Source organism: Phyllostomus discolor, chromosome 2 (assembly GCF_004126475.2).
Source record: "Phyllostomus discolor isolate MPI-MPIP mPhyDis1 chromosome 2, mPhyDis1.pri.v3, whole genome shotgun sequence".
NCBI classification, from domain to species: domain Eukaryota; kingdom Metazoa; phylum Chordata; class Mammalia; order Chiroptera; family Phyllostomidae; genus Phyllostomus; species Phyllostomus discolor.
The window spans coordinates 98942742-98970372 of NC_040904.2; the positions used below are offsets into that span (position 1 = coordinate 98942742).

Genomic DNA, 27631 nt, shown 5'->3' on the forward strand with positions numbered 1-27631 from the left:
GGCCATGTTTGCGCGGGGCCGCGGGGCCGCGCTTCCGCCGGCGGTGCCGCAGCGGGGACTCCGCAGTGGCTCCCCGGCGATGGAGCAGCCTGCGCGCTCGCAGCTTGGGCTGTGGCTGCTGTTCCTGCTCCTGTCCCTAGTGCCCGGCCGCCAGAAGGAGTCAGGTGGGCTCTGGGCTGGCCCAGCTCGGGGTCTAGCTCGGTCCAGAGGCGCTCTCCCCGCCCCCTGGCTCCTCCGGGCCGCTGCACGCGGTTGATGCTGCGATCGCTGTAACGCAGAGTTGGACGCGGGGCACGGGGCACGGGGCGGCGGGGGAAGAGGGGGAGAGTGCCTGGGAGCGGAAAGTGAATCTCGGGGTATCTGGTGCTGCTTCTCCCGCCCAGGACCCTGGAGAGTCACCCATTCTCCAGAATTCGGAGTGAGAGTGGGGAGCAGAGAGAGTTCCCCTGCTCGCGCATAGCGGGCAGCGCCCGCGCTCTGCACCCCCTAAAACACACTGCGGTATAAGTCGTGTGTGTGCGCGCCCGGGGGTGAGAAGGGAGACGGTGGGGTGTGTGTGTGTGTGTGTGTTTTCTTAGGCCATTACCCGAAGAGATGAAGGGAGGGTCAATTGATTCTCTTTATAGGACTGAGGTTGATTAGTAAAGGTGGGAATGAGTGTTACCAGTTTATCCGTAGCCTTCTGAGTGCCAGGCATTATTAAGCTTGGAAAATTTCCAGTTTCTTGGTTACCTTAGGGCCTGAATAGAGTAGCAAGCTTGACATGAGTGCTGGAAAGTTACAGAATGAAGCCTTCCTGGCCTTTGGTTTCCACCAGAGGGATGGGAGGGGGTGTGTAAAACTTTTGGCCTTCTCTTGGTTCTGTCTGCTACTAGTAAATAAGAATGCTCAGGGGTTTTTGTTAACCTTTATTTACTTCATTTTTGTGAAGGTTCAACGTGGAAAGTATTTATTGACCAAATTAACAGGTCTTTGGAGAATTATGAACCATGTGCAAGTCAAAACTGCAGCTGCTACCATGGGTGAGTCCTTTGATTTGTCTTTGAGAATTTAGTTCTTGTCACAAAGAAGTCCCCTAAGATCTCCAGGGGACCTTGGTTTCAGTGGTCAGGGAGGCAAGTGTGTTTTGAAAGCAGACAGGGTCCCTGAGGTGGTTTCCTATTTCTAGCGCAGTGATTTTCAACCGGTGTGCCACAAGAATTTTTAAAACATGCAGCACCTGACTATTTAGTCAGGGGCACTGACCTCTTTTCCTTTAGATGTCAAATAAAGAAATGACAACAGCTAACACAATGATAGCTGTCCAGTGTGAATGAATTAAAATTATACCTATTTTTGTGGTGTGCCACAGAATCTTAGTAATTAATTTATGTGTGCCACAAGATGAAAAGGGTTGAAAATTGCTGTTCTTGGGCATAGAAATGTCCTGGGATAGGAGAGGCCTCAGCCTCACCACTGACTCCTTGTGGGAGTCGGCACATGCACTTGTCTGTGTTCCCCAATGGACTGAAAGCTTCTTGAGGTCAAGGTTTGTGTCTTAATAAATCTTGCTGAAGGAATGAAAATATTTATAAATGAATCTAATTATACCTTTCCTGATGGTTATTTTTAAAGTATGCAAATTAGGACTAGAGTGTCAAAGAAAGATTTTTTGGAAAACAATACCTGGGTTCTAGTCCCAGATTGTCCGTTAATTATTTCTGTGGCAAGCCTCTTAAGTTGTCTGGGTCTCAGAATCCCCATCCACTAAGTATCAGGAGCCTTTAGCTCTTCATTATGTTACTCCATGGCTCCTCAGAAAATTCACTTGATGCTTATGATACTTATTAAAAATTTACTATGTATTGAACTTTATTAAAGGGATACAAAGTAGTATGATTTCTGGTGATTGCTGTTAGGCTACAGACAGACCAGAATGAGGGAGTCAAACAGTGTCAGACTACCATGCATAAACCACACCTTCTGTAAGATTCACAGAAGGGGGAGTCAGTGGGACTGCAGTGAGGGGGGCGGTGGACAACAACACGACATGGATGTGGCACCAAGAGGGAAGGTGGAATATGCGTCAGGCAAAGGAAGGGCACTCTAGATGGCGGGAGGAAGAAGAGAAGTTGACTTACTTTTTCCTTTTGGTGGCTTCGGTGTTGATGATGTTTTAGATTGCCTAAGGTGCTTCTGGGGAAAAGGGTACTCATTCCTTCCCTCTGTTCTTTCCCTCAGCTTACTGTGTTCTTTAACACTGAATCTAGAGCCAAGGAAGTAGGTAGAATGGTACCACTCTCTTGGCCTGCTTTCCTTGATGATTCCCATTCTTTCCCAGTGTCATAGAAGAGGATCTGACTCCTTTCCGAGGAGGCATCTCAAGGAAGATGATGGTGGAAGTAGTCAGACGGAAGCTAGGAACTCACTATCAGATCATTAAGCACAGATTATATAGAGAAAATGACTGCATGTTTCCCTCAAGGTGAGAGTTATGAGGTAAAGATATTTTCTGACCTTATTACACATGAATATACTTGATTATGTTCTTGCAAAGAAGCCAGTCAGGGGAAGGAGGTGGTGAGGGCTGGGGTGGTAGCGAGGAGAGGGGGAGAAAGGCAGAAAACTGTACTTGAACAACAATAAAAAATAAAATAAGATTAAAAAAACACACAAAGAAGCCAATTAAAGGGACCCACAGGAAAATCCCTCCTCACATTTTAGAGGACTGTAAAATGTGACAAGCTCTTTTCACCTGGGAATTTTTCTTGCCAACTCCTACCAAAGCCTGTCTCTTCTCTCTTCGTGAGGCTTAGACATATCACTAGTTGTACTGGCCTGTGCTTCTGCCCTTTCTCTTCTTTCCTGCATATTCCTGCCCTTTCTTGTAGGTGCAGAACACAGACTGATGAGACCTACCAGGAGTGAGCTGGGCTGAAGGTGGGGGAAAAGCATTGATTGTCAAGGGCCAAGTATTGTTCTACATACCAAATATTTGAAGTAAGGTGGTAGAAAGTCAAGAGGAGTGACTGGGGCTGCAGACTGTGCAGGATACACTAGCCAGGACTTCAGGTGTGAGAGTGAGGTAACAAATCAGTGGGCTGAGGGCTGGTGGAGAGCAGGAGGGTCACGGACTGAGCCTGGAAGTTGGGTTTAGGCAGCATTATATACAACAGATAATAGACCTCCGTTTTAGAAGTCTTGTATTTAAAAAACAACAACTCATCTTTATCAAATTACAAAGTATAAAACTCAGAGGGCATGACATTTCCTTACCTAAGGTCATCTTTCTAAATAATCTCTATGCTGTTATTAAAAGTAAAATAAATTATCAATATTGCAAAAAACATGTATCCACATGGACATAAGGATTTATATTATTTGTTCTTAATAACAACTTTATTACCAACTAGTACATTTTCATTGTCAAAATATGTAAAAACAACAACAAAAAGGAAAATGAAGATCACTTAGCATCTTATACACTGAGGTAATCACAATTACTTTTTGGTTATCAAGTGTCAAGAGAAAATAAGGTAGTAGTGGGGAAAATCATTGAGGTATTTTAAACAGATATTTGTTTCATCACTTGGGACAATAATAGAGACTCTAAGTACAAATTATGAGCATAGAGGAATTTCTAATTTCCACAATGAGAAATGATGCGGACCCTGGCTTGTGGGGTCCACGACAGTATGCATGAGACTCGAAACAAATCCACATGGACTACCAAGTCCTGTGGAAGAAAAGGGAAAGCACGGCCACTCTCTCAAGAGGAGAGCGTGCCAACCCTTGCCTTAACAAACTTTTATTGCTTTTCTGGGCACATTACATCAGGGATGGTCCTCATTTACTATGCACAGGTTCCCTTTAGGTGGTTACCTTTTATAGAAAATGAAGGAGAGGATGCCGCTAATTACATCAAGGAAGAAGGATATTTTCAAAGGCAAAGGGAAAAGTGGTTGAACTGGTTACACTCATCCTTGGAAGGCTTAGCACAGATTTTAGGAAGTCACTTTAAAGATATGCAGTAAGTGTTTTTTGCCTCAATTCAGGGTGAGGGAGTTTTAGCAAAAAGCAAGACTCAAAGCAGCCTAGGTACAATGTGGGCCTGATTCCCCATGGGAGAACTTATCCGTGGGTGTGGATCCTGTGTGCTGGACCTCGCTCCCCACTGGCCTTTCCGAGTGGGAGCTGGGCCCACACCACCTAGAACCATTTCCTATAGAGAAAGAAAATATGAATATATACATTATTGGACTTTGAAAGCTTACCCAGTGTCTAACAGTTAGCTGAACAATTTCCAGATGAAATGAAATACTTTCGAAGTTTCTGAAAGGTACATAACTCTATTTCAGACCTCAGAGCCTTTTGGTCAAGATCAGGAGCTCTTAGAAGTGTAGGACACTCTTAAAGGAGCGTAGGACCTTCCATTGATGATCAAATAGTCTGTATTTCTGCCCTGGCTGGTGTGGCTCAGTGGACTGAGTGCCAGCCTGCAAATGAAAGGGTTGCTGGTTCATTCCCAGTCAGGGCACACACCTGGGTTGCAGGCCAGGTCCCCAGTCGAGAGCACGTGAGAGGTAACCACACATTGATATTTCTCTCCCACTCTTTCTCCCTCCCATCCCCTCTCTAAAAATAATAAAATCTTTAAAAAAAAGAATTTAAACTCCAGGATACATTTCTCTTTCTCCCCTCCCCTCTGTCTAAAAAAAAAAAAATCAATAAAATAAATCTTAAAAAAAAACTCTGTATTTCTAATGCATTGAAAGGTCCCTATCCCAAGTGTACACATAGCTAAAGAAAACAGAACAGAAATAGAATGAAAATATTCAGGACAGCGTTCTTTTTTTTTAACTTTGATGTTTCCTTTATTTTATACAAATTTTTCATGTAAACATTAGTTAATTTAAATTTCTTTTGTGCATAACACATATAGAAATCTTATGAGAATACATGCCATTTTAAAAACTCTACATAATAAAAGTATTTCTTTTTGTGTGCGTGTGTGTGTACTTTTTAAAAAATTTACTTTATTTTTTATTGTTGTTCAGTCATAGTCTTCTGCCTCTCTTCCCCTTACCCCTCCCCACCACCCCAGCCCTCCCCACCTCCCTCCCTTGTTCCCACCCCCCTTGTTATTGTCTATATGTACTTTATAATTGTTCCTGTAAACCCTTCACCCCTTTCCCCCATTATCCCCTCCCCTCTCCCCTCTGGTCACTGTCAGCCTGTTCTCAATTTCAGTGTCTTTGACTATGCTTTGCTTGCTTCTTCGTTTTGTTGATTAGGTTCCTGTTAATGGTGAGATCATATGGTATTTGTCTTTCACCACCTGACTTATTTCACTTAGCATAATGCTCTCCAGTTCCATCCATGGTGTCTCGAAGAGCAGGAGCGCCTTCTTTCTTTCTGCTGCATAGAATTCCATTGTGTAAATGTAGCATAGTTTTTTGATCCACTCATTTACTGGTGGGGACTTAGGTTGCTTCCAGCACTTCAGGCCAGTGTTCTTAATGAAATAGATACAGTTGTGTTATATCTCAGATTTCTATGTAGTTATAAATAATATCTTTATAGATCTAGCTGCTTTTAATTCACCCAGTTTCAGAAAACTATATGAAATTTAAAAAATTCAGTTTTGAGCAAAATAAAATGTAAACTCAGCATTTCAAGGATAAGCTGAGAGATTTTGCTAAGGAACCACAGCACCATGTAATTAACACTGGAGACACATCATCATTTCCAAGATGGAGACTAATGATATTTTTAAAATCATACCTTCAGCCTTGACTGGTGTGGCTCTGTGGGTTGGATGTCGTCCTGCAAACTGAAAGGTCTCTGGTTTGATTCCCAGTGAGGGCACCGTGCCTGGGTTGCGGCCACGTCCCTAGTTGGGGGAGTGGGAGAGACAACTGATGAATGTGTCTCATATCAATGTTTCCCTTCCTTCCTTCCTCCCTCCCTCCCCCTCTTTCTAAAAATAAATAAATAAGATCTTTTAAAAATTTAAAATAAAATAGAATGATAACTTTAATGAGGTATGGTTGACATAAGCTGCACACATTCAAAGTGTACAATTTGGTGTTTTGATATAAATCAACACCAGAATAGTGAGCATATCTGTCCCTCCCAAAAGTGAACTTGTGCCTCTTTGCAGTCCCTCTCTCCCACCCCTCCCACCATTCTCAGGCATCCACTGATCTGCTTTCTCTTATAGACTGTTTCCTAGAGTTTTGTGTAAATGGAATCATTCAGCATATGAGAAGACACTATTTAAAAAACCAAATGTGAAAGAAAATGTTTAGCGGTTACATGCAAATGTACTGCAATAATGTATATTTAAAACTTTTAAACTAGTTTTATTTATTTAGTATCAGAGTGTTACCGTTTCGGTAATTCAAAAAAGATGTACAATGAAAAGGAAGTTTCTCTACCAGCATAGACTCCCCCAGACTGCTAGTTCCTGAGTCCTCCTCTCAAGAGACAATCACAGTGACAAGTTTCTTGTATATCTTGCCAGAAATAATCTAGGTTTATATAATTACCTAGACTTATCAACAAATTAGAGCATATATATCTTTTGTTCTACAACTTACTTTTCTTTTCCGTATAACAGTGGATTTGGAAATTGTCTCATAAGAATACATAGAGAACATTTCACTCTTTCATAGGTATGTAATAACCCATTATATAGGTTTCTTTAGTCTTGTGTCAACTGCCTTTTAAATTACTCCTTACCACTCCCTTTGATTTTTGACTAATGCAAACAGTGCTGCAGTGAACACCCTTGTATGTACGCCTTTGAGCACTCCATGTAAATATGTCTGCAGGTTAATTCCTAGAAGTAGAATTAATTAATTAATGTGTCTTTTGAAATCTTCATAAATAGCAGCCAGTTGTTCTGCAAAGGGGCTCTGCCTACTTATACTTCCACCAGCCTTGTGTCACATGCTCAGAACAGACCTCACACCCTAACCAACACCGTGTTATCTGACTCTGCCAATTTGATTAGCGAAAATGGGCATCTAGCGTCACTATATTTCTTTACTTTTTTGTCATGGTAATCTTTTATTTACTTAATTTTCAATTGTAATGTATTTGACATATACACATTACAATTAAATGTAAGGTATACAGCATGTTGATTTGATACATTTTTATATTGTAATATATTGACATTGTGTGATAATTACCACCTCTATCACATTACATAATTTATCCCTCTTGTTAGTAGTTGATGTAAGTTCTAGTCTTTTAGCCAGTCTGGTGATTATGATGCAATATTGTTGTCTGTAGACATTGCACAGCAGGTGCTCGGATATTGGAATATTGTCGTTTGTAAGAGCTTAACTCATGTTTATATCAATTAGCCTATGGTAAAATTGGTTTTGTTACACTTAAGGTTGTAGAACCTGTAGATGTTAAGTGAGGACTTACTCTACTGGGTGCATTAGATCTCTAGGAATTATTACTACTCACTGTAAGTTTGTACCATTAAACAACACCTGTCCCTGACTCCCCATTCCCTGGTTACCACCATTTTCATCTCTGTTTTCACAAGTTTGATTTTTGAGCATTTCTTTTTTTTTTTTCCCAAAAATGATTTTATTTATTTATTTTTAGAGAGGGGGAAGGGAGGGACAAAGAGAGGGAGAGAAACATCAATTGATTGTTTCTTGCATGCTCACCCCCAACCTGAGACCTGGCCTGCAACCCAGGCATGTGCCTTGACAGGGAATCGAACCAGTGACCTTTTGGTTTGAACAATAATGCTCAATTCACTGAGCCACACCAGCCAGAGCCAGGCATTTCTTTATTATCAATATAGTTGAGCAACTTTTCTTATGTTTATAGACCATCAATATTTTTTGTAGTTATCTCTTTATATATAAATCACTGTTTTTTTTTTGTTTTTTTTTTAAATATTTTATTTATTTATTTTTTAGAGAGGGAAGGGAGGGAGATAGAGAGAGAGAAACATCAATGTACGGTTGCTGGGGGTTATGGCCTGCAACCCAAGAATGTACCCTGGCTGGGAATCGAACCTGGGACACTTTGGTTCCCAGCCCGCGCTCAATCCACTGAGCTACGCCAGCCAGGGCTCCTAAATCACTGTTTTAAATCATTTGTTTTCCTGCTGCCAGAAAATTTTGGTCAAGCCTTGGAATGCTGTTCTCAGTACAATACTGTTGAGGACCTTGAAGGATGGGTCAGGAAAGCTAAGCTGTCACTCTGTTCTCCGTTTCTTGCCAGAAATCCTGTGAGGATTTATGGGGAGTCTAGTCAGCATGTTTTATTATGATGCTCATGATTGTGTACATAGCATTCTTTTTCTTGCTTGCAAAACTCATTTGGATAGTGTTCTTCATTTCAGGGTGAAGGTATTGAAAGTCTTCCTATCTTTCCTCATAAACTGTTAAGACTTATTAATTATGTAGAAAAAAAAAATAATGTCTTGTGAGAAGCAAGCCCAAGGTGTACAATTAGAAAATTAGCCATTTCAGTTCCGAATCAGAATTTGTGTCATGCTTACTGAAGTGTTCCATATTGGAGAAATAAAGAAAAAGACAGGGGATGAACAGAGAAGTGGTGGTATGAGTAGCAATGATACTCCCTTCACACTTACGGTGATCCAGCTGGAAAATTAAAGTATTGGAAGCTGGAGCATCTGTGCTAGGAAAGATGACTTACACGGCGTGAGGAAGTGGGATAGTCTGTAGGAGCACTGTTTTCAGGGGATGTGGCAGTGGCTGATAATGTGAATACTGACCTGTTTTTCTTTAAAAGTGTGCCTGGAACACTGGTTTGTCCCAGAGCTGGCCCTGCTCTGGTGAACTGGTGCTCTTTCTGTTTGACAGGTGTAGTGGTGTGGAACACTTTATTTTGGAAGTTATCGGACGCCTCCCTGACATGGAGATGGTGATCAATGTTCGAGATTATCCGCAGGTCCCTAAATGGATGGAGCCTGCCATTCCAGTCTTCTCCTTCAGCAAGGTAAGTACAGGAAAAGCCAAATGAGAGGGTGCAGGGCAGTCCTCTGGGGTATGACTAGGTGATGATCGTCCTATGGCAGAATCTGATGGGTAACGATGAGGATGAGGCCTGAGATCCAGGGATGGGTCTGGGTCCCTGTTGGCTTCACAGTAGTTGAGCAGGAAGACTGGGGAGATAGGCTTAAGGGCCTGTAAGTAATGTGAGATTGCTTAAGTGTCTGTAGGGCTAGGGTTGGAGGGTAGGGAAAGAGAGGCCTGAGGAATATATAGGACGTTGGAGGGGATATTCAGAGATCCTTGAGAGGGAGTGGCTGAAGAAAACTCATGGGCTCAGAATGAGAGAACACATTCAAAATACTTGTTGAGCTCTGACAATACATACATCAGCCACAGTATTGGGTGTCATCTGGCCTGTCACTGCATCCCAGGGGCTTAGTGTGGCTAACAGCGAAACTGAAGGTGTTCGATAACTCCACACAGTTTGTGCCCAAGCAGCACATTGAATGGATAGGCCTGAGATATACAAGACAGACTTGTGGGGGGTGATCTTTGGGTCTAGCTATGGAGGAATAGGATTACTGGGACACATTGGTGGGCTTGGAGAGCTTAGGACAGTTAATATCTTGCCAGCACTCAGATTCTTGTAAATGGTATATTGGCAGGGATGAGCCTCGGTTCCCTAGAGACTAAGTATGAACGCGTTTGTCTGGGGGAAGAGTGGGTTTAGGAAAACCTTATGGACCTTGAGAAAAGAACATCATTTCTGATTTGGTTCTTCCAAAGCAGAGGGACCTTTTATCCCCACCTTTTCTTTATCCCAGTTTACTTTCTCTCTAGACTTGTTTATTTCCTGTATTGCAAGTAGGCTGTGGCCACATTTGTGTTGCATTTCCCATGATTTAGCCTCATTTCTCAAAAGTGCTTGGTCCTGTTGTTTGTCAGGAAACCCTTTCTGGAGAACAAATAGAGGGTCTCATGTAAGTCAGTAAGGACTTTGTTTGTTACTTACCTGTTGTTTCTGTGGGTAATAAAGTATGACCATCATTATACTAACTTTCTTTTCATTTTTACTCCCCTCCTTTTTTAAATCAATGACTTCTAGTCTCCAAAGGAGGGATTTTAGTCTGCCAACTTTATAGTAATTGTGCAACTTCCATTGAGAAGCTATGTCTGAGCTGCTTGATAAATCACATACCTTTTTTCAAGTATTTGAGAAAGAAGGCAAACAGCATATTGGGTATGTAATTCCAACAGAAGAAACAGTAGAGTTAGAGGTTTCTCAGTAGGCAGAGTTTTAACAGAAGTAACTATAAAAAGGGAACAGATGGTTTCAAACTTTTTTCAAAAGATGTGGGATAACCCCCTTACCCCAGTCTGCCCATCAGCACTTCTAAACCTGTTAGACGAATAACCAAGAATTTATTGACCAACAAATGTGAGCACAACAATGCTACTGTGTCAGGAAGTACTAACACTTAGTACGTAATATGTGTCAGATGCTGTTCTAAGCTTTTTACATGTATAACTCATTTAATATTAAAAACAAACCTATTACATAGTATTATTGACATTATTATTTCTCCCATTATAAAGATAAGGAAACTGAGGCATAGAAGGATTAATTTGTCTAGAGCTGAAAAGAGGTGGAGTCAGCATTCAGATTCAAATGATCTGTCTCAGGAGCCCACAGTCTTAACCACTGTGTTGGGGACTGCCCTGCCTAGTATCAGAAGCTGTAACTCCCGCCAAGGCTAAGGCTGAGGGAGTGGCCTTGGACCGTAAGCCAGCCAGGAGACAAAAGCTTATCTCCCTGGCAGGAGCTGCTTCTGAAGCTTCATTCATAATTGAACCCCAATGCTTGGTCGGTTAGCCAATGATGGGTAAGATTCCCAAGGGGTTAACGATCTAAGACAGGCACGATCATGTGGGAGGCCCCCAAGAAAGGACTTTGGGGGCTACAGCAAAAGGGGGTGATGGACCCTTGCTCCTCTGCTTTGACATAGCCTGAGCTCTCAATGTCTGTGAGAAAATCTCCTTATCTCTTGGTTGCTTAGTTCCCTTGCTCCCCCTAAGCCTGAAACAATGACAGAGGGTGGTGCAGCCCTGTGCTGAAAAGGGCGGTTTCCCCGGGTGATCAGGCCTAAGAAAGAATATGTAAAATCCTGTGAAACCTGCTTTGTTTAGAATGCTCTCAGTTGAATGATGAGGGTCCAGGGAAGAAGTAAGTTTGTTCCTTAAAGTTTTTTTACAGCTCTTTGACCCTGACTCAAAATAGGCCCTCAGACTTCCTTGTTACCTATTGTTTGATCCTTACTTCCTAAAAATGAGCAATGAGCTTTACCTGAATTCTTATGCAAACGAAACCAAAAAAAGCCTCTCTGGAGGGGGAACGGGGCACTCTCCCCATCAGAGAGAGGTGGCCATTTCGTTCCTACTTTCCCACAGGACCTGGTTGTCTCTGTGTATGTTTTTCTTGTGTGTTGATGAGCATTCTGCACTCACTACTGGCTGGTGAGATCAAAACACCACTGCACTGTATTTCCTAATTCTTGCTTTCAAAAAACCCATCTAAGAAATAACCAAGAACTGGTAAGACAGCATGCACTCCAAGTGTAATAGCAGTTAAAACATGAGAGAGCTCTGTGATCATTCAGAATTGTGTACATTATTTCCTTAAACTAGAAACCCTAGTTTATGTCCTAGGTGTATGTCCTCTAGAAAAACAGAACTTTGGGGAACTGGAAAAGTTGACTTTTAATGGGATCTCAAATTCCAGGATTCAGTGAGCACATGCTCACTGAATTTTTGCCTTTTAATACCTAGAGTCTAGACTTTGCAGACTAGGGAAGATATATTTTTGACAATGTGGCGATAGGGCTTGCAAAGCCTTTGTCCAGATCCTGTGGTATGAATGCAGTTGGCTGCTTTTCCCTCTGTTCTGAGACTGATTTAGAACCACTTTTCTGTTTCTGTTGAAGACGTCAGAGTACCATGATATCATGTATCCTGCTTGGACATTTTGGGAAGGGGGACCTGCTGTTTGGCCAATTTATCCTTCAGGTCTTGGGCGGTGGGACCTCTTCAGAGAAGATCTGATAAGGTAGGTCCTTTAGAGAGGTTTTGTTTGTCCCTCTTTATGGGTCTTAAAATAAACAGCGTATAAACAATTACTTTAAAATGACTAACTTTTAAGTTAAAAATAAAAGACAAAAGCTGTTTATAGAAAAAGTTATTTTGTATGTGTTTGTATATATCCATAGAAAAAGAACAGAACAATCTTAACTGTCAGTGCCTCAGTGGGAGGGATTATAGGAGCATTTTCTTCTTTAAATTTTTCTACACTTTTTAGATTTTGTAAATAAGAAAGAATTACTTTTATAATTAGAAAAAAATGAATGGCCATGTTGCGGGAGAGGATAGAACATTACTTGAAGTGACAAAAATGTGCTTTATAATTTAGAGCTAAGTCCTTTAGGTGGGAGTGGCCTGGGCATAAATGCCCCATGGGCATCTGAAAGGCAAGTTTACTCTATATTGTCTCTGAAACATGATTAAGACATGCCTTGGCCTGTTGTCTTCATCCCATCCTGCCATCATTTCAGAATTTATATCGTTCAGGTCATCTAAGCCGTAGGTATTTTTACCTAGCTACATTTTACATTAATGATTCAAACAACATTGGTACTTAGTTAGCAAACTTCTGGAAACACAGTCTTTCTTTATAGGTCTTCTCTCAGGTATAGGGGAAATGATAACTTAATTTAATTTAACTTTTCTTAATTCAACTTTTTAAATTTAACTTTTCACACTCTTTTTGTAGCTCTTTTTATACCTGCTATTCATATACTTTTTAAATCTAAAAATAACTTTTCTATTATGAGACCTATACATGCTCATAAAAATTTTAAATATGTCTAACCTAGCCAACTTTTCCCCCACTTATCAATGTGTGTCAGTGTACACAAAGCCACCTCATTATTTTTAACAGATGCATAGTGTTCTATTTCATGGGTGATAATTTTTTTATTATGTCTTTTGACAGACATTTAGGATTATATATATATATATATACACACACACATACACATATATAATAGTACAAGCATACTTTGTTTTTTAATGGACTATTTGAGAGTATGTTGCATACCTTATAATCCTTTACCCTTTAGTACTTTAGCTGTGTATTTCCTAAAAGCAAGGGTGTCCTCTTCTATAACCACACTACCGTTACCAAATTCAGAACACTATATTGATACAATACTTAATTGTCTCAATAATACCCTATATAGTACTCTCCCCCTCAAGTACAGGACACAGTTCACAATAATAGATTACATGTATTTGTCATGTGTCCTTTAATCTGGAACAATTTTTCAATCTGTCCCTCTCTTTCATGACATTGGCGTTTTAAAGAATACAGAACGTTCTTCAATTGGAATTTGTCTGTTTCTCATGATCAGATTCAGTGTATGCATTGTTGGTCCAAATACTGTATTTATGTACTAATAAGTGATTTTTTTATACAATTGCCCCTCATTAGTGGCATTGGCATTGATCACCTGGTCAAGGTGTTATCCATTTCCTTCACTGTATAGTTGCTGTTTTCCTCCTTGTAAATTAATAAGCATTTTATAGGGAGATAGAACATGTTTTAAAATCTTACATGAAAATGTTTCATATCTTACCCTTATATTCTTCAGTTGAATTTATTCATGATTATAGAATTGCCGTTTTATAGCTTAGAGCCTCCCATTCAGAATTTCTAGCTACGTGATTTTATTTTTTTACCTTGAAACTTTAGTCAGTTTGTTTATCCAAATGCATTGGCCTGCCATTTTTCTACTTTTATCATCTTATGGGAGTTTCTCTTCATTGACTCACTTTCCACTCTGTAGAAGAATTCACTGTCACTGTAGATTTAAAGATTGCACTCTCTACTGTCAGGGATGGGGGAGAGGGTAGTCGAAGAGGGTGGGGGCAACACCAGGGTGTGGTGGCCACTTTCAGTATTAGCCTGAGTATTTTGAGAGGTGGGTGGGAAGAATGAGAAAGAGAGAAAACAGAGACGATACATTATTCAAGTCTGTGTGTATTTTTTAAAATATATTTTATTGATTATGCTATTACAGTTGTCTCATTTCCTCCTTTACTCCTCTCCACCCTGTATACCCTCTCCCACCCACTTCCCCCCCTTTAGTTCATGTCCATGTGTCATACTTATAAGTTCTTCAGCTTCTACATTTCTCATACTATTCTTACCTCCCCCTGTCTATTTTCTACCTACCATCTATGCTACTGTACCTTTTCCCCCTCTCTCCTCCTCCCACTCCCCTGTTGCTAACCCTCCATGTGATCTCCATTTCTGTGGTTCTGTTTCTGTTCTAGTTGTTTCTTAGTTTCTTTTGGTTTTGCTTTAGGTGTGGTTGTTAATAATTGTGAGTTTGCTGTCATTTTACTATACGTGTTTTTTTTAATATTCTTTTTTTAGATAAGTCCCTTCAACATTTCATAAAATAAGGGCTTGGTGATGATGAACTCCTTTAACTTGACCTTATCTGAGAAGCACTTCATCTGCCCTTCCATTCTAAATGAAAGCTTTGCTGGATAGAGTAATCTGGGATGTAGGCCCTTGCCTTTCATGACTTGGAATATTTCTTTCCATTCCCTTCTTGCCTGTAAGGTCTCTTTTGAGAAATCAGCTGACAGTCTGATGGGAACTCCTTTGTAGGTTACTGGCTCCTTATCTCTTGCTGCTTCTAGGATTCTCTCCTTCATTTTTACCTTGGCTAATGTAATGATGATGTGCCCTGGCATGTTTCTTTTTGGGTTCAACTTCTTTGGGACTCTCTGAGCTTCCTGGACTTCCTGGAGGTCTATTTCCTTTGCCAGAATGGGGAAGTTCTCCTTTATTATTTGTTCAAATACATTTTCAATCTGTTGCTCTTCCTCTTCCCCTTCTGATACCCCTATAATTCGGATGTTGGAACGTTTAAAGATGTCCTGGAGGTTCCTAAGCTTCTCCTCGTTTTTTTGAATTCTTATTTCTCCATTCTTTCCTGTTTGGTTGTTTCTTTCTTCCTTCTGGTCCACTGTATTGTTTTGAGTCCCAGTTTCCTTTCCATCACTGTTGGTTCCCTGTGCATTTTCCTTCATTTCTTTTATGGTAACCTGCATTTTTAAAATCTAATTTGCAACCAAAATCAACCAATTCTGTGAGCTTCCTGATCACCAGTGTTTTGAACTGTGCATCTGATAGGTTAGCTATCTCTTAGTCACTCAAAACGATGAATTCTGGGGCACTGATTTGTGCTTCTGTTTGAGCCATCTCTCTCTCTCTCTCTCTCTTTTTTTTTTTTTTTTTTGGTCTGGTCTCTCCTGTTACAGTGAGGGGCGGAGCCTTAGGTGTTCACCAGGGCTGGGCACCCCAGTCGCTAGATTGTGACGTTGTATGTGGGGGCGGGGTCGAGAGGGAATAATGGCGGTAGCTCCGTTCTCCGTGGGACCTCAATCCCTTCCCTGGGATCCTTGGTTGTGCGCTCTGCCCTGCTCCACAATCACTGCCTCACTAGGTCTGCCAGCTGCCGCTTGCTTACTCAGGGTCCACCTGCTGCGATCCTGTGTGCCCCAGATGCCTTACGCGCTCCCGGTTGCTTTCTGTGCCCAATTCTCCCTGCTCTCCGCGTGCCACGCCCCGCGCCCAGCTGCTTGTCCCCCCCCCTTTTACCAGTCTGGATGAACGGGCCTATTTCAACTTCTTGGCTGTCCGACTTCCATTCAGATAAATTTTCTGTTAGTGCTGGGTGTTATTCTACCTCTAAATTGTTGTTGTTCTAATCTTGGTTGTGTGTGGAGGTACAGTGCATTCACCTATGCCTCCATCTTGCCAGAAGTCCAAGTGTGTATGTATTAAACACACCTTCCCCAGGGACCAAGGAAATTTATACTAAAAATTTGAGTATAAATTAATATAATTTTTGTTAGACAGTTTGGCAGAATATGTCAAAATTTACAGTCTATGTATCCTTTTACTCTGCTATTTCACTTCTACAGTTTATCCTGAGGTGTTAATTAGACAAGTGTGCAAAGACGTGTGTATGAGGATATTCGCTACCGTGTTGTTTCTTAAAGGAAAAAGTTAGGAACTACCTAAAAGCCCATCCATAAGAAACAAATTATTGCATAGCTATCAAATGGAATACTGTGTGTGACTGTAGAATAAAATTAATACAGGACTTAAAATCAGGGAATCTTGCTTCAAACCCTGGCTCTGTGTAACTGTGCAAATTGCCCAACCTCTCAGGAGCCTAGGCTGTAAAGTAATAATAATGAAACCCACCTCATAAGTTTGTGAGGATAAGTTAATAAATGCCTAAATCACTTAGGACAGTGTCCAGAACATAGAAAGTACTATGTAGGTATTGGCTCTTATCTATATCTATAATATTTGTCGTTATAAGAATGTTGCCTAACAGCGTGCCTGGTGTGATCTCTGGTATGTATAACAAGGTCTCTCAATCTTGGTGCTATTAACATTTTTGGGTCAGATCATTTTTTGTTCTAGGGGGCTGTCCTATGCATTATAGGATGTTTAGCAACATGCTTTGGTCTTTACCCACTAGCAGCGGCCAGTAGCAGTCCCTTGGTAATGACAATCAGCAATGTGTATAGACATGGCCAAATGTCCCTTGAGGGAAAGGGGCAAAATTACCTTTGGTTAAGAACCCTGATATGGAGAGATGATTGGAAGGAAATTCTTCACGGAAACAAATGTTAAATTGTTAAAAAGTATTTATCTGTGCGTAGGGAAATTAGATGTTGCTTTCTCCACTTTTATTTTATGTTTTTACATTTATATAATTAGCACATATCATTTTCCACTGGAAAACTTATTAAACAAAAACCCATTGTCGTAGTGATTATATTTTGGTGGAAAAAAATATGGGACAGAGTGCAAGAGAGTGCTGGCTTTGAACTGGACAATCAGCTAAAGATGATCCAGCAAGAAAGGGCTAGAGATAGGCCAGGAAAAATGGAGCAGTGCTGTCAGCTGAGAGAAATGAGCAGTGTGACACTGTGTATCTGAAAAGCATCTCTACTTAACAAGTTTATACCCTAAATTTCATTACAGTAATATAGACCACCAGTCCCCCATTAATTCCAGCTGAGCCCTCCTCTCCTTTTTCAGAGAAAACATTGAGAAAACTTCTGTGCAGGGTTCCTACAAAGAAAGTTAAGAAAGGTGAGCTAGTAGTTTCAGCAAGAAAAGCTGGTCGTGGTAACATGTTCTGAGACCTGAGTGGCAGGGACTTTGTCTTTATGGAGCACTTAGTACAGTTTTGAGAATATCGGGGTGCTTTGCAAAATCAGATTAAACCTGATGATACCTCCTATATATCCAAAACATGAAGGCAAGGAATGATTTTTTTCTGGCCCTTTATTCAATTTCTGATATTTTCTCCAGTTCTCCTTGCATGTTAACTTTATTAATAACACTCTACTTGAAGTAGAAAGGAAACCCTCTGAATTACAGAGCCCTAAACATGTCACTTAATGTTTGGGAACTTTTCTTTCAATGTTAACTTCTTAATGGAGCAGTAGATGTGTAGATACTATTTGCTAATACCTCTGGAGGAATGAAGTAATGACAAAAGGGGACACAATGTCATTTAGGGATTTTTCTTTGGAATAACCTGGCTCAGACTTATTTAAACTGATAAGAACAGATACTACACTTGATCTTAGCCAAAAGACCGAGAAACAATCTGGCTCAGACTTATTTAAAAATGTAAAGCTCTGTACTAATCCTCAAAAATGGTTAAAACATATCCTTATATATTTAAGAAAAAAAAACATAGAAACTAATCAAAACCTATTTTTAGGTCAGCAGCACAGTGGCCATGGAAAAAGAAAAATTCCACAGCATATTTCCGAGGATCAAGGTGATTATATTTTCTGGCATTTTACAAAGATATTCTTACAATTAATGTGTAAAATCTAAGTAATTTTGAGGATGTAGCAAACTGTAGCTCACAAAGCTAAGAAATACATGTAGAATCATAGAATTTTTAGACTACAGAATAACTCAAATTACTTGCCCAAATCACCCTTAATTGAACTGAAATCCAAAGAAGTAAAGTTCACTCAGTAATTCAGCAGATATTTACAGAGTGCCACAAGTGTGATGGGCAATGAGTACATAACATCAAACAGAAAGGTGAGTTGTTCTCTTACCTGAGGGATTACAGTTTTGGGGGAGTAGTTTATGATCATGCCTAGTCACTTTGCTAGTTGGTATCTCCTGACTACCTTTTTCATCAGACCCTGTGGCTGTCAAATAGCGATAGAAAGTGTGGACAGAGACTGGTAAAAATGGAGAGGGCAGCAGGACTGCATCTGTGTTGTTCAGTTCCATATCCCCACTGCCACGATCAGTGTCTGCCACATAGACACACAATGAGTGTGTGTTGAACAGATGAATACAAAAGAGACTGTGATGAGAGAAGGGTTTTGTAGTTTTCTCAGTGAGTTCTTATCAGGGACCCCCCACTCTCTTTACTTGAACAGTAGACGGCCGAACAGCCACTGCTTACTGTTTCTTTTCAACTTCTCTGCTGCTCAAATCTTGAGATTACAGATTCTCAACTTGGGATCCATGTGCGGACTTCAAGGGTTTTAGGACTTTCTTGAACTTGTAGGGGGATTTGTGCATTTTTCTAGAGAGGGGAGTGCATAGTTCTCATATTCTCAGAGGGTCTATGACCCCACAAATGTCAAGACCATTTGCTACTTGGCCCGTAGCAAGCACTTTTTCTACAATAATCTTTAGGTTTTTAAGCCTTTTAGTTTTCTTTTTCTTTAAGTATTGTCCTAGATGTTACAGAGCATACATAACAAAGGTCATGTAGCTATTCGCTGAGTAGTGATTACGTAGTCACACAGTTCTGGGTATTATTGATCATAGAGGCTACATGAATCCTCCTAAAAGGGAAGTCATTTCCTGGGATATGGCTGTAGTGACATAATCTTAAAAACTAGATGCAAGCAAAGAAGGGCCAAATACTCCCCATCCCTGAAGGTAAAGTGGGGACGGCCCCGGACCACCTAGATGCTGCAGTATCCAGTATCCTTCTCCTCCACTATTAAAGTAGCCAATGGGTTGTCCACCTGTGTGTACCATCATTGCATTGGGTCCAGTTACTGCTTACCTTCCAGAGACTGGGAATGGTATTGTGGTGTTGGGCATACAGTTTTATGTGATGTGTTTCTTTTATAGGACAAGTCCAGAGCGAGATCCTCTCATTCTCCTATCTCGGAAAAATCCAAAACTTGTTGATGCAGAGTACACCAAAAACCAGGCCTGGAAGTCTATGAAAGTAATCACCAATCATCTGAATAGAAACCAAAGCAGCGAATATTCTCACTCGAAGAACATTGATTGCCACCTGGGTAGAATTTCAGATTAGGGTTCCTGTCAGTTGTGTGATGAATACAGAGAATGTTTTATGAACTAGTGTTAGCATTCTTTTTTAAACTCACATTGCTTTTCTGGTCCATATTCTGAGTAGTATTTTATACTACTTTGAAGGTTTAAACCAGAAGTCACAGAGTTTTTATGTAAAGGCCCAGATGGTAAATGTTTTAGGCTTTGTGGGTCATGAGGTCTCTGCCGCAGTTACTCAACTCTGGTGTCACGGCATGAAAGCAGCATAAACAACACGTGACTGTCTGTGGCTGTGTGCTAGTAAAACTTTATTGTTCTGAAATTTGAATTTTATGTAATTTTCATATGTCAAACTATTCTCCTTTGGATTTTTTTGCAACCATTTGAAAGGTGAAAGCAGTCTTAGTTTATGGGTTGTATGGAAAAAACAAGCAGTAGGCTGGATTTGGCCTATGGACTGTAGTTTGCTAACCCCTGGTTTAAACCAGTGGTTCTCAACCCTGTGACTGGACAATCCAACCAGAGAGCTTGAAAGTGATTCAGATGAATCAGGATCTCTGGGGATAGGGTCCAGGCATCTTCATTTGTTTAAAACTCTCTGAGTATTCTAAGGTAAAGCCTGCATTGGTAGGCTTTGGTTTGGAGCCCATTGCTGTCCTCTTAACTCTATGACTTCTTGCCTAATTCAAAGAACTTTAAGCTCGAAATGTACTTATCTGAAATTTCCACATACTATATGAGGATGATACAAGAAAAAATATTTAAACTTCTTGTGGGAAAAATTAAGTGTATCTTTAAGATGGGTGTACTTACTGTATAATAGTTTTAATCAGGAGCAAATGAATTTTAAGAAACTTTGCTTAATAATAAAAGTAAGAAAAAATGTACCCATTTAGCAGAGCATCTACTGTGGGAGGCTGCAAAAACAAACAGGACTTGTCACTCTTATCCAGGAGTATTACCTGCTCAGGTGACTGGAATATGCATGGATGGGTGTCTCCAATGCAGATGCCCCGGGGGCCACAGGAGTGGGCAGGAGAGTGCTAAAGGTCCAGTCATTGCTGTCAAGGGGGATAGGAGCCCAACTTACCAGCTCTCCTTTCCTTTTACAAGGAAAGTTGAAAATCTGGATTTTTGTATGAAATATCGTACTACCTATCAATGTTGGCAGTGGTTTGAATACTTACTTCAGATACTTTGCATGGCCAACAAAATTTGTGGGTGATCTACACCTCTGAGCCCACTTGTTACCTCCTATGTGTATAGTTCACACAGAGTGAAATGCTCTGTAGGCCATGACCTCTGAGTTCATATGGCTTCAGGGAAGCTTAAACTCTCAAATCAGACAGACCCAGGTTTAAAAATGTAGCCCTACAACTTAGGGCCATATGATTCTGAGCAAATCTTCCAACGTCTCAAAGCCTTGGCTTCTTCATCTATAACGTGACGTAATAATGCTCCTGAGCATATTTATTATGAGACTTAAATGAGATCATGTAATTGAAATGTTTCCCTTGCTTGCTGCACAGTGGTCTTCAATAAATGCTACTATCACTAATGTTAATGACTTCCTTTTCACTTAAAGGATACCTTGGGGAAGCCAGCTGCTAAGGATGTCCATCTTGTGGATCACTGCAAATACAAGTAAGACTTCCTGGACTCCTGACTCTTGGTTTCCCTTTTGCTTTTGGAATAGCTGCACTTTGGGTGAGAGTTTTAATGCCAGGGCCCAGCTGGAGTTTATGAAAATCATGACAATTCATTTAGCTGTTGTTTACTGAAAACCTGCTGTGCACAAGGCTCTGTCATAACTTCTGTGGGAACTGTGTAGACGATGAAATATAGTTCCTGCTTCCCTAGAGCTTGTGTGCTAATCAGAGTGATGGGATTCCTTCTCTCTACACCCCATCCAGTCAGTAGCTAAAGTTAGATGAACTATTTACCAGGTTTATAAAATAGTATAAGGTTCAACAGGAGTAAAGCACATGTAATTGAAATATTATATTTAAATGTCAGGACTAAGAATCAGAAGAACAGGTAAAATCAGGTCAGAAGGGGGACAGTGACAGGATTCAGAGAGATAAATGCTGATCACAGTGCACAGTGGGAACCACAGGGAGAAGAAGCTCTGATTGAAGCCAGGGTTGCATGCATGAGACATGTTGGAAAGAAAATGTTCTTTTTAAGATAGTTTTTTTTCTGGGATGTATTTCTTTGAAGATTGATTAGGTATGCCTGATTGTCCTCTCCAGACTTCAGAAGAGCTTCAGAAGAAGCCTTTAGAAGAAGCCTTTGACCAGATGGGGTACCCTGTGGGAAAAACAAACCTTGGGGGTGGGCATGCTGAGTTGGAGACATTAGGCCTGTAATAGCTTATAGCAAAGGGTGCGGTGTCATTTCCAGCTGAGCCTTGAATCCTCTCTACTTAGCACCCAGCTCCTGGCTCTATCTAGGTCTGCCTGGAGAAAGTTTCCCCCTTTCTACCTCATCCTGACATTTACAGGAATAACCTACAGCTCCTGGAAAAGCAAGGAGTTTATGGAAATGCCACAGTGACATGCTGATGTGACTTTGAAAAATGAAAAGGAAGAAGAAGGGAGAAGGGTCAAAAAAGGAGAAAAGGGGAAAAGGGATTAAGAAAAAAAGGTCATATTTATGGGAGCAATTATATAGTATCAAGTATATTCTGCTCTTTCTTTCTCAGGTATCTGTTTAATTTTCGAGGTGTGGCTGCCAGTTTCCGGTTGAAACACCTCTTCCTGTGTGGTTCGCTTGTTTTCCATGTTGGTGATGAGTGGCTGGAATTCTTCTATCCACAACTGAAGCCATGGGTTCACTATATTCCAGTCAAAACAGACCTCTCCAATGTCCAGTAAGCCACTCTCTCCCAAGCAGAGTGTCTAATGACACCTGTAATCTGCCTCTAAGTCCCCAGCCTTTCAAGTCATATACTTCTGATGACTTTTTCCACTGACAGCTTTTTCTTTATTTTGTTCACATAGATATTATTGCATTATTATCCAACGAGACTGTAAATACGATTTAATTTGAAAAAGTGCTGGTTCAAAATGTGACATTCAGACAGCATTCAGTGAAAAAGCTCTAATCTCTCAAAGACTAAAGAAAGGGATATTTAATGTTATTGTATTGTCTAAGGAACTCTCAGATACATTTTGAGAAATTATCCCACTGAAGTTGAAGAAAATTTCCTCTCATGATGAGAGGGGCTAGAAACATAAGGTAACCAGAGCAGGAGATAAGAGAGAAGTTTTTTCTGTGCTATTGATTTTTAAAATATATTTATTTATTTTTAGAGAGGGGGAGGGAGGGAGAGGGAGAAACATCCATGTGTGGTTGCCTCTTGCACACCCCCTACTGGCCTGCAACCTAGGCATGTGCCCTGACTGGGAATCAAACCCACGACCCTTTGGTTTGCAGGCCTGCACTCAGTCCACTGAGCCACACTAGGGCCTGCACTGTTGATTTTTGATGTGTATCATTGAACATCTCTCTATTTTCTCAGGTATGTCCCCAAACTACAAAACATTGCCTTTTGCCTTGTGGGGACTTTTTTTGTTGTTGTTACTTTTTTCCTGTGGGGACCCTGATACCTTTCCTTTAAAAAAGAAATAATGTACCATCAACATACCTAGAGATTAACCGTAGAACTCAACCTATGGTCTTTCTGATTTAGTGCTAATAAACTTGCTCTGTATTTCAGAATCGAATCATTCTTTCCATTTTAGGGAGCTGTTGCAATTTGTAAAAGCAAATGATGACATGGCTCAAGAAATCGCTCAAAGGTAAGCTCTGTTCATTTCTCCTTTTCCACTTTATCCTCCCCATTTTGCTCTCGCTAAAGTTATGTGACTATTGTTACCGTGGCACTATCTGGATTTGATCCTTATTATACAGAGATAATCAGAATTAAAACAGTTTTGGGGGAAAACCAGATGTCCCAAGCCCATTCTTTGTAGAAGTAGATTGAAGTCATTGAGATAACTAATCAAGTACTTTTTGTGAGCATTGGCTGTTTACATGCTTGTTTTTAAGAGAAAAAATAAGTTCTACTGCTAACAGCATATGTATGGATATGATGGCTAGAGTGTTCTGAGGATCAAAAGAGTTAATTCATAGAGCCCTGGCCAGTGGCTTGGCTGCTTGGGGCATTGTCCTTTATGCCAAAAGGTTGTGGGTTTGATTCCCAGGCAACTTATCGATGTTTCTTCCTTTCTTTCTCAAATCAATAAAAACGTGTCATCAGGTGAGTTAAAAAAAAAAGAGTTAATTCATATAAAGTACTCTGAACAGTGCTTGGCACAAGGTAAGCACTCATGAGATATTAGTGTTATTAAATTCTGTGTTTTAAATGTTCTTATTCATCTTGTCTTTAGGGGAAGCCAGTTTATTGTGAACCACTTGAGGATGGATGACATCACCTGTTACTGGGAGAACCTGTTGACTGAATATTCTAAATTCCTGTCCTATAATGTAACAAGAAGGAAAGACTATGATCAGATTATTCCCAAAATTTTGAAAACTGAACTCTAATAGTCATCATTGGACCAAAGTCCTCACTGTAGCAGCAGATCTGAGATACACTGTGGGGGGAAGCTTATCGTGAGTGTGGCATCTGTGTCCTGAATAGTGTTATCAAGTCAAATACCTGTTATCCTTATCATGCTTCACCCAGAGCAAATCTTGAGAAAGATCCAAAATGTGTATAATACAGCTATGAAGCAGATCAACACTTTGGCTGAATAAGGACCAGAAATTATGAAATGTGGGTTTTGAACCCAATTCTACCTTACATTTTCTTAGGACCAATCACAGCTTGTGCCTCAGATCATCCATTTATGTCTGTTCATCACTGTGAAACTGACTATGTCCATGGAATGATGTCCTTCTTCCCGTTGTTTGGAGCAGAAACCCAGTCATTTGAAACCAGTACAACTCATCACCACAATTCAGTAGTTATTCTAGGCTTGATCTTTGATGCTGTATTTTAATGTAAGGGAGCTGTATATGGTTTGTGAAAAATACTTAGGAATTCTTTCCTGAAACGTCTGAGGAAGCAGTAGTTGTGCCATGCAATGATGTAGGAATTCTCTTTTTAAAAAACATAAACTCTTCAGTACTCAGGAGGTTTTTATGATGCCATATAGAAAGGGACCAGTTGCATGAGTAATTGCAAATGGATCTTGAATTCCTTTTGTGCCTTCACACCCAAAAAAATAAAAACCTCAATAAATTTAGGAAGTAGCTCTCGCTCTTCAAAGGAACTGTGCATAGAAAAGCCAATTCTTTGCTCTTTGCACACCTTTAATATTTTTCTTCCTTCAATTGGCAGCAGTCCACCCTTGCATGGTTTTGCAGGGACTGGCTTTTCCCTTTTTGAAACAGACATTTGGGTAGTAGTTTAATCCCTCAGGATGCTCACGCTAACATAGTCAAAAATAAAAAATTGTTGGATTAAAACTCATAATCTGATGACTCAGAACCATCCTTGTCCTTTAAGTCCAACCTTCCTACAGAGAAATCAGTTCTTTCCCTTTGACTCCTGAGAACGGGTTGGTATTACTTAGTTTCAAAATTAGTAAATGTGAGATTCAATCATATAAACTCAGGATTTTATTCCATTTGTGGGAAATGGACTTATAAACTCCCTTCCACAAAAACGTAAGCCTAAGGAACTTCTGAGAGTAGTTCAATACCCCTGGTAAGATCACTGCATGGAATAAGGCACACATTTAAAGTTCAATTTTTTTGAGTATTAAAAATTACTAGGGATTGTGTGCTAAGGTGATGTAAGTCTAGCAATAAGAGGTCTAGATTTCTGAGTTATATTATGGTTTTGCCTTGTCAATTTAAGGTCCTAATAGATATCATTCTCTCTGTATTTTACTTCTCTGACTAAACTAGTGACAAAATTTTCTGTCCTTTGGAATAGGAGCTGAAACACATTTTCCTGGGAGTTTTTCTTATTTTGCTTTAAGTTCCAGCTCAAGCATCACCTTCGCTTTGAAGCCTTTATTTCTCTAGGCGGTTAGGGGGCATCATAATACTTTGCTCATGCCTGTATTATCTGACATCACATTGTAGTATAGTTATTTGACTATTTCTCCTACTGTTTTGTGAGCTTCTTGATGGGTGGGAATCATATTTTACTCATGAAGCCTCCATTATCCCGTACAGTGAATGCTCACACAGAGTAGACACTAAAGTACTGTTGGAAGGGTCAATGGGTAAACGGGTGGATGGATGGAGACAGCTGGTTTAATTATATCCTACTTACACATTGCATAGCCATTGGCTCCAATGGGTGACTGCTCAAGACTAACAATTGGAACAATGCAAATTATCATCTGCGCTTTGGGGAGTCAGTAAGGACATCTTTGCATTTAAACACAGAAGATGTTAATCAGATTTTATACTTAACTGTTTACTTGATGTGGATGGTATGAGGATGGTGTGCGACAATATGTAAAATGTATGTTTTTGAAAATAACTTTTATCCCCATAATTTTTGAAGGTTGTTTGCTGTTAATACTAGCTGGGTCTCAGACTTGCCCCTTCCTCCTCAATGATCTAAAGACTACACTTTTTTTTAAAGGAAAGTATAATTTTGTTTCTTTGAATGAAATGGGATAGTTGGATAACACAAGTTATGCTTTTCCTTTCTTTATTCGGTGAGTGTCACCTGTGTGATGTTGTCAGTGGCCCACCTTATACCACTGTTAGGTAAGGTTCTCCTAGTCACTAAGAACAGAAACTGCCCCTAGCTAGATTAAGCAAGAGAACTTATTAGAAGGTTATGAAGGCATGTTGAAGAACCTAAATGAGTTTCTTAGCATTTGGAAGGGTAGACAGCAAGGCAACTCGAGGAATCTCAGCAAGAGTTGTGAATGACAGAATACCACTGTGTGTAGTTCCAGACTCTGCCAGACTGTGTCTCTCAGCCTAATATTCCCAAGAGAAGACAAAATTAATGGGCTCCTTTGGGTCATCTCCAAAGTAGATAGTTTTCTGTCCTTTATCCTTCACCCCTAAATTGACAATGAACAGGAATACACACATACATAAAAAATCATCTTCCCATGCATCTTAAGTGAAGATGGCTTTCACTTAAGATAATCCTATTGCATCTAGCGGTAAGGTATGAGTGAGGCAAAGGGGTAAAATTACAATTCTCTTAATATTCATCAAATACTTTTTGAGCATCTACTATGCACAAACAGTGGGAGATGAGGTGTTTACAACAGACTATCATGAAGGAGCTGTGTAGTTGAGATGGTAATACTAGAGGCGTTCATAAGCAGAAGGTGATTAAAATGACATGAAATTAATTATAAGGCCAGCTATTTACAAAGACACTGGATTTTGAGTTTAGAGGAAGAAGCAATTTTCATCTCGTGCAGATGGGAAACTTCATGGAGGTAAAAAATGATTTATGTTTTGAGGGCTGGGTAAATGGAGTGGTTCTTGGGAGTTCTCAAAATTCATTTCTATCTATGGAAACAGTCTGTATAACATGTAATACAATGAACTAATGTGACAAGGGCATTGGTGGTGACAGGGAAATTTTTGACCCTTGGAAGAAAATTCATGATGTCAGAAGATGCTATTGAATTCTATGAGAAAAACTCAGTAACGATGGCTGAGGGGAGGATAATGGTGGTTCCAGGCATAATGTGACTGTACTGAAATCCTTCCCTGATTCCTTCATTTGGGTGGCAAAGGCACATAGTGGGAGAAGAGAGCTGTGTTTGTGAAACAGTGGCCCAAGTAAACCTCATAACAGTTTTTTATTATTGCTCTGAGACCCTTCAAAAAACAGACTACAGAATAGAGAGGGTGTTTCTTTAGTGATAAAAGAAGGGAAGACCCAGGGTCTTGGAGAAGTGGGAATGTGGGAATGTGACAGAGCCTTAGGAGATGTGATAAAACAACAGGGAGCAGTGGCCAAGGGTCTAGGATCTTGAGGTACTGTCTGGGAAAGGAAAACTTAAAACTGAAGCTCCAGATTTGCAGAGGAAAAGGTAGCTATGGAGTTAGTGAAATTTGTCTGTTAATTTGACCTCCTTTGTGTCTACAAGGTAGTGAGTCCTGGAGACATTTGATTTGTGTGTAAATTATTTCATTAGTATCTACCCAACACACCTGCCTCACAATTCCAAGTCCTCCCTCATCTCAGGATGATTCTTGGATCATC

General features: G+C 40.3%; 1 protein-coding gene and 1 pseudogene across 1 annotated transcript; one reads left to right on the forward strand and one right to left on the reverse strand.

The window, feature by feature from the left end:
• On the forward strand, nucleotides 1-26979 carry POGLUT1 (protein O-glucosyltransferase 1). Its single transcript, XM_028504944.2, has 11 exons — nucleotides 1-164; nucleotides 932-1022; nucleotides 2321-2464; nucleotides 8844-8979; nucleotides 11957-12078; nucleotides 17858-17917; nucleotides 19252-19351; nucleotides 21005-21063; nucleotides 22124-22291; nucleotides 23166-23222; nucleotides 23814-26979. The coding sequence occupies exons 1-11, from the start codon at nucleotides 5-7 to the stop codon at nucleotides 23968-23970; spliced, it is 1254 nt and encodes a 417-aa protein (XP_028360745.2). The 5' UTR covers nucleotides 1-4; the 3' UTR covers nucleotides 23971-26979.
• LOC114491280 lies at nucleotides 17627-17740 on the reverse strand (annotated as a pseudogene).
• Nucleotides 26980-27631: the final 652 nt, after the last annotated feature.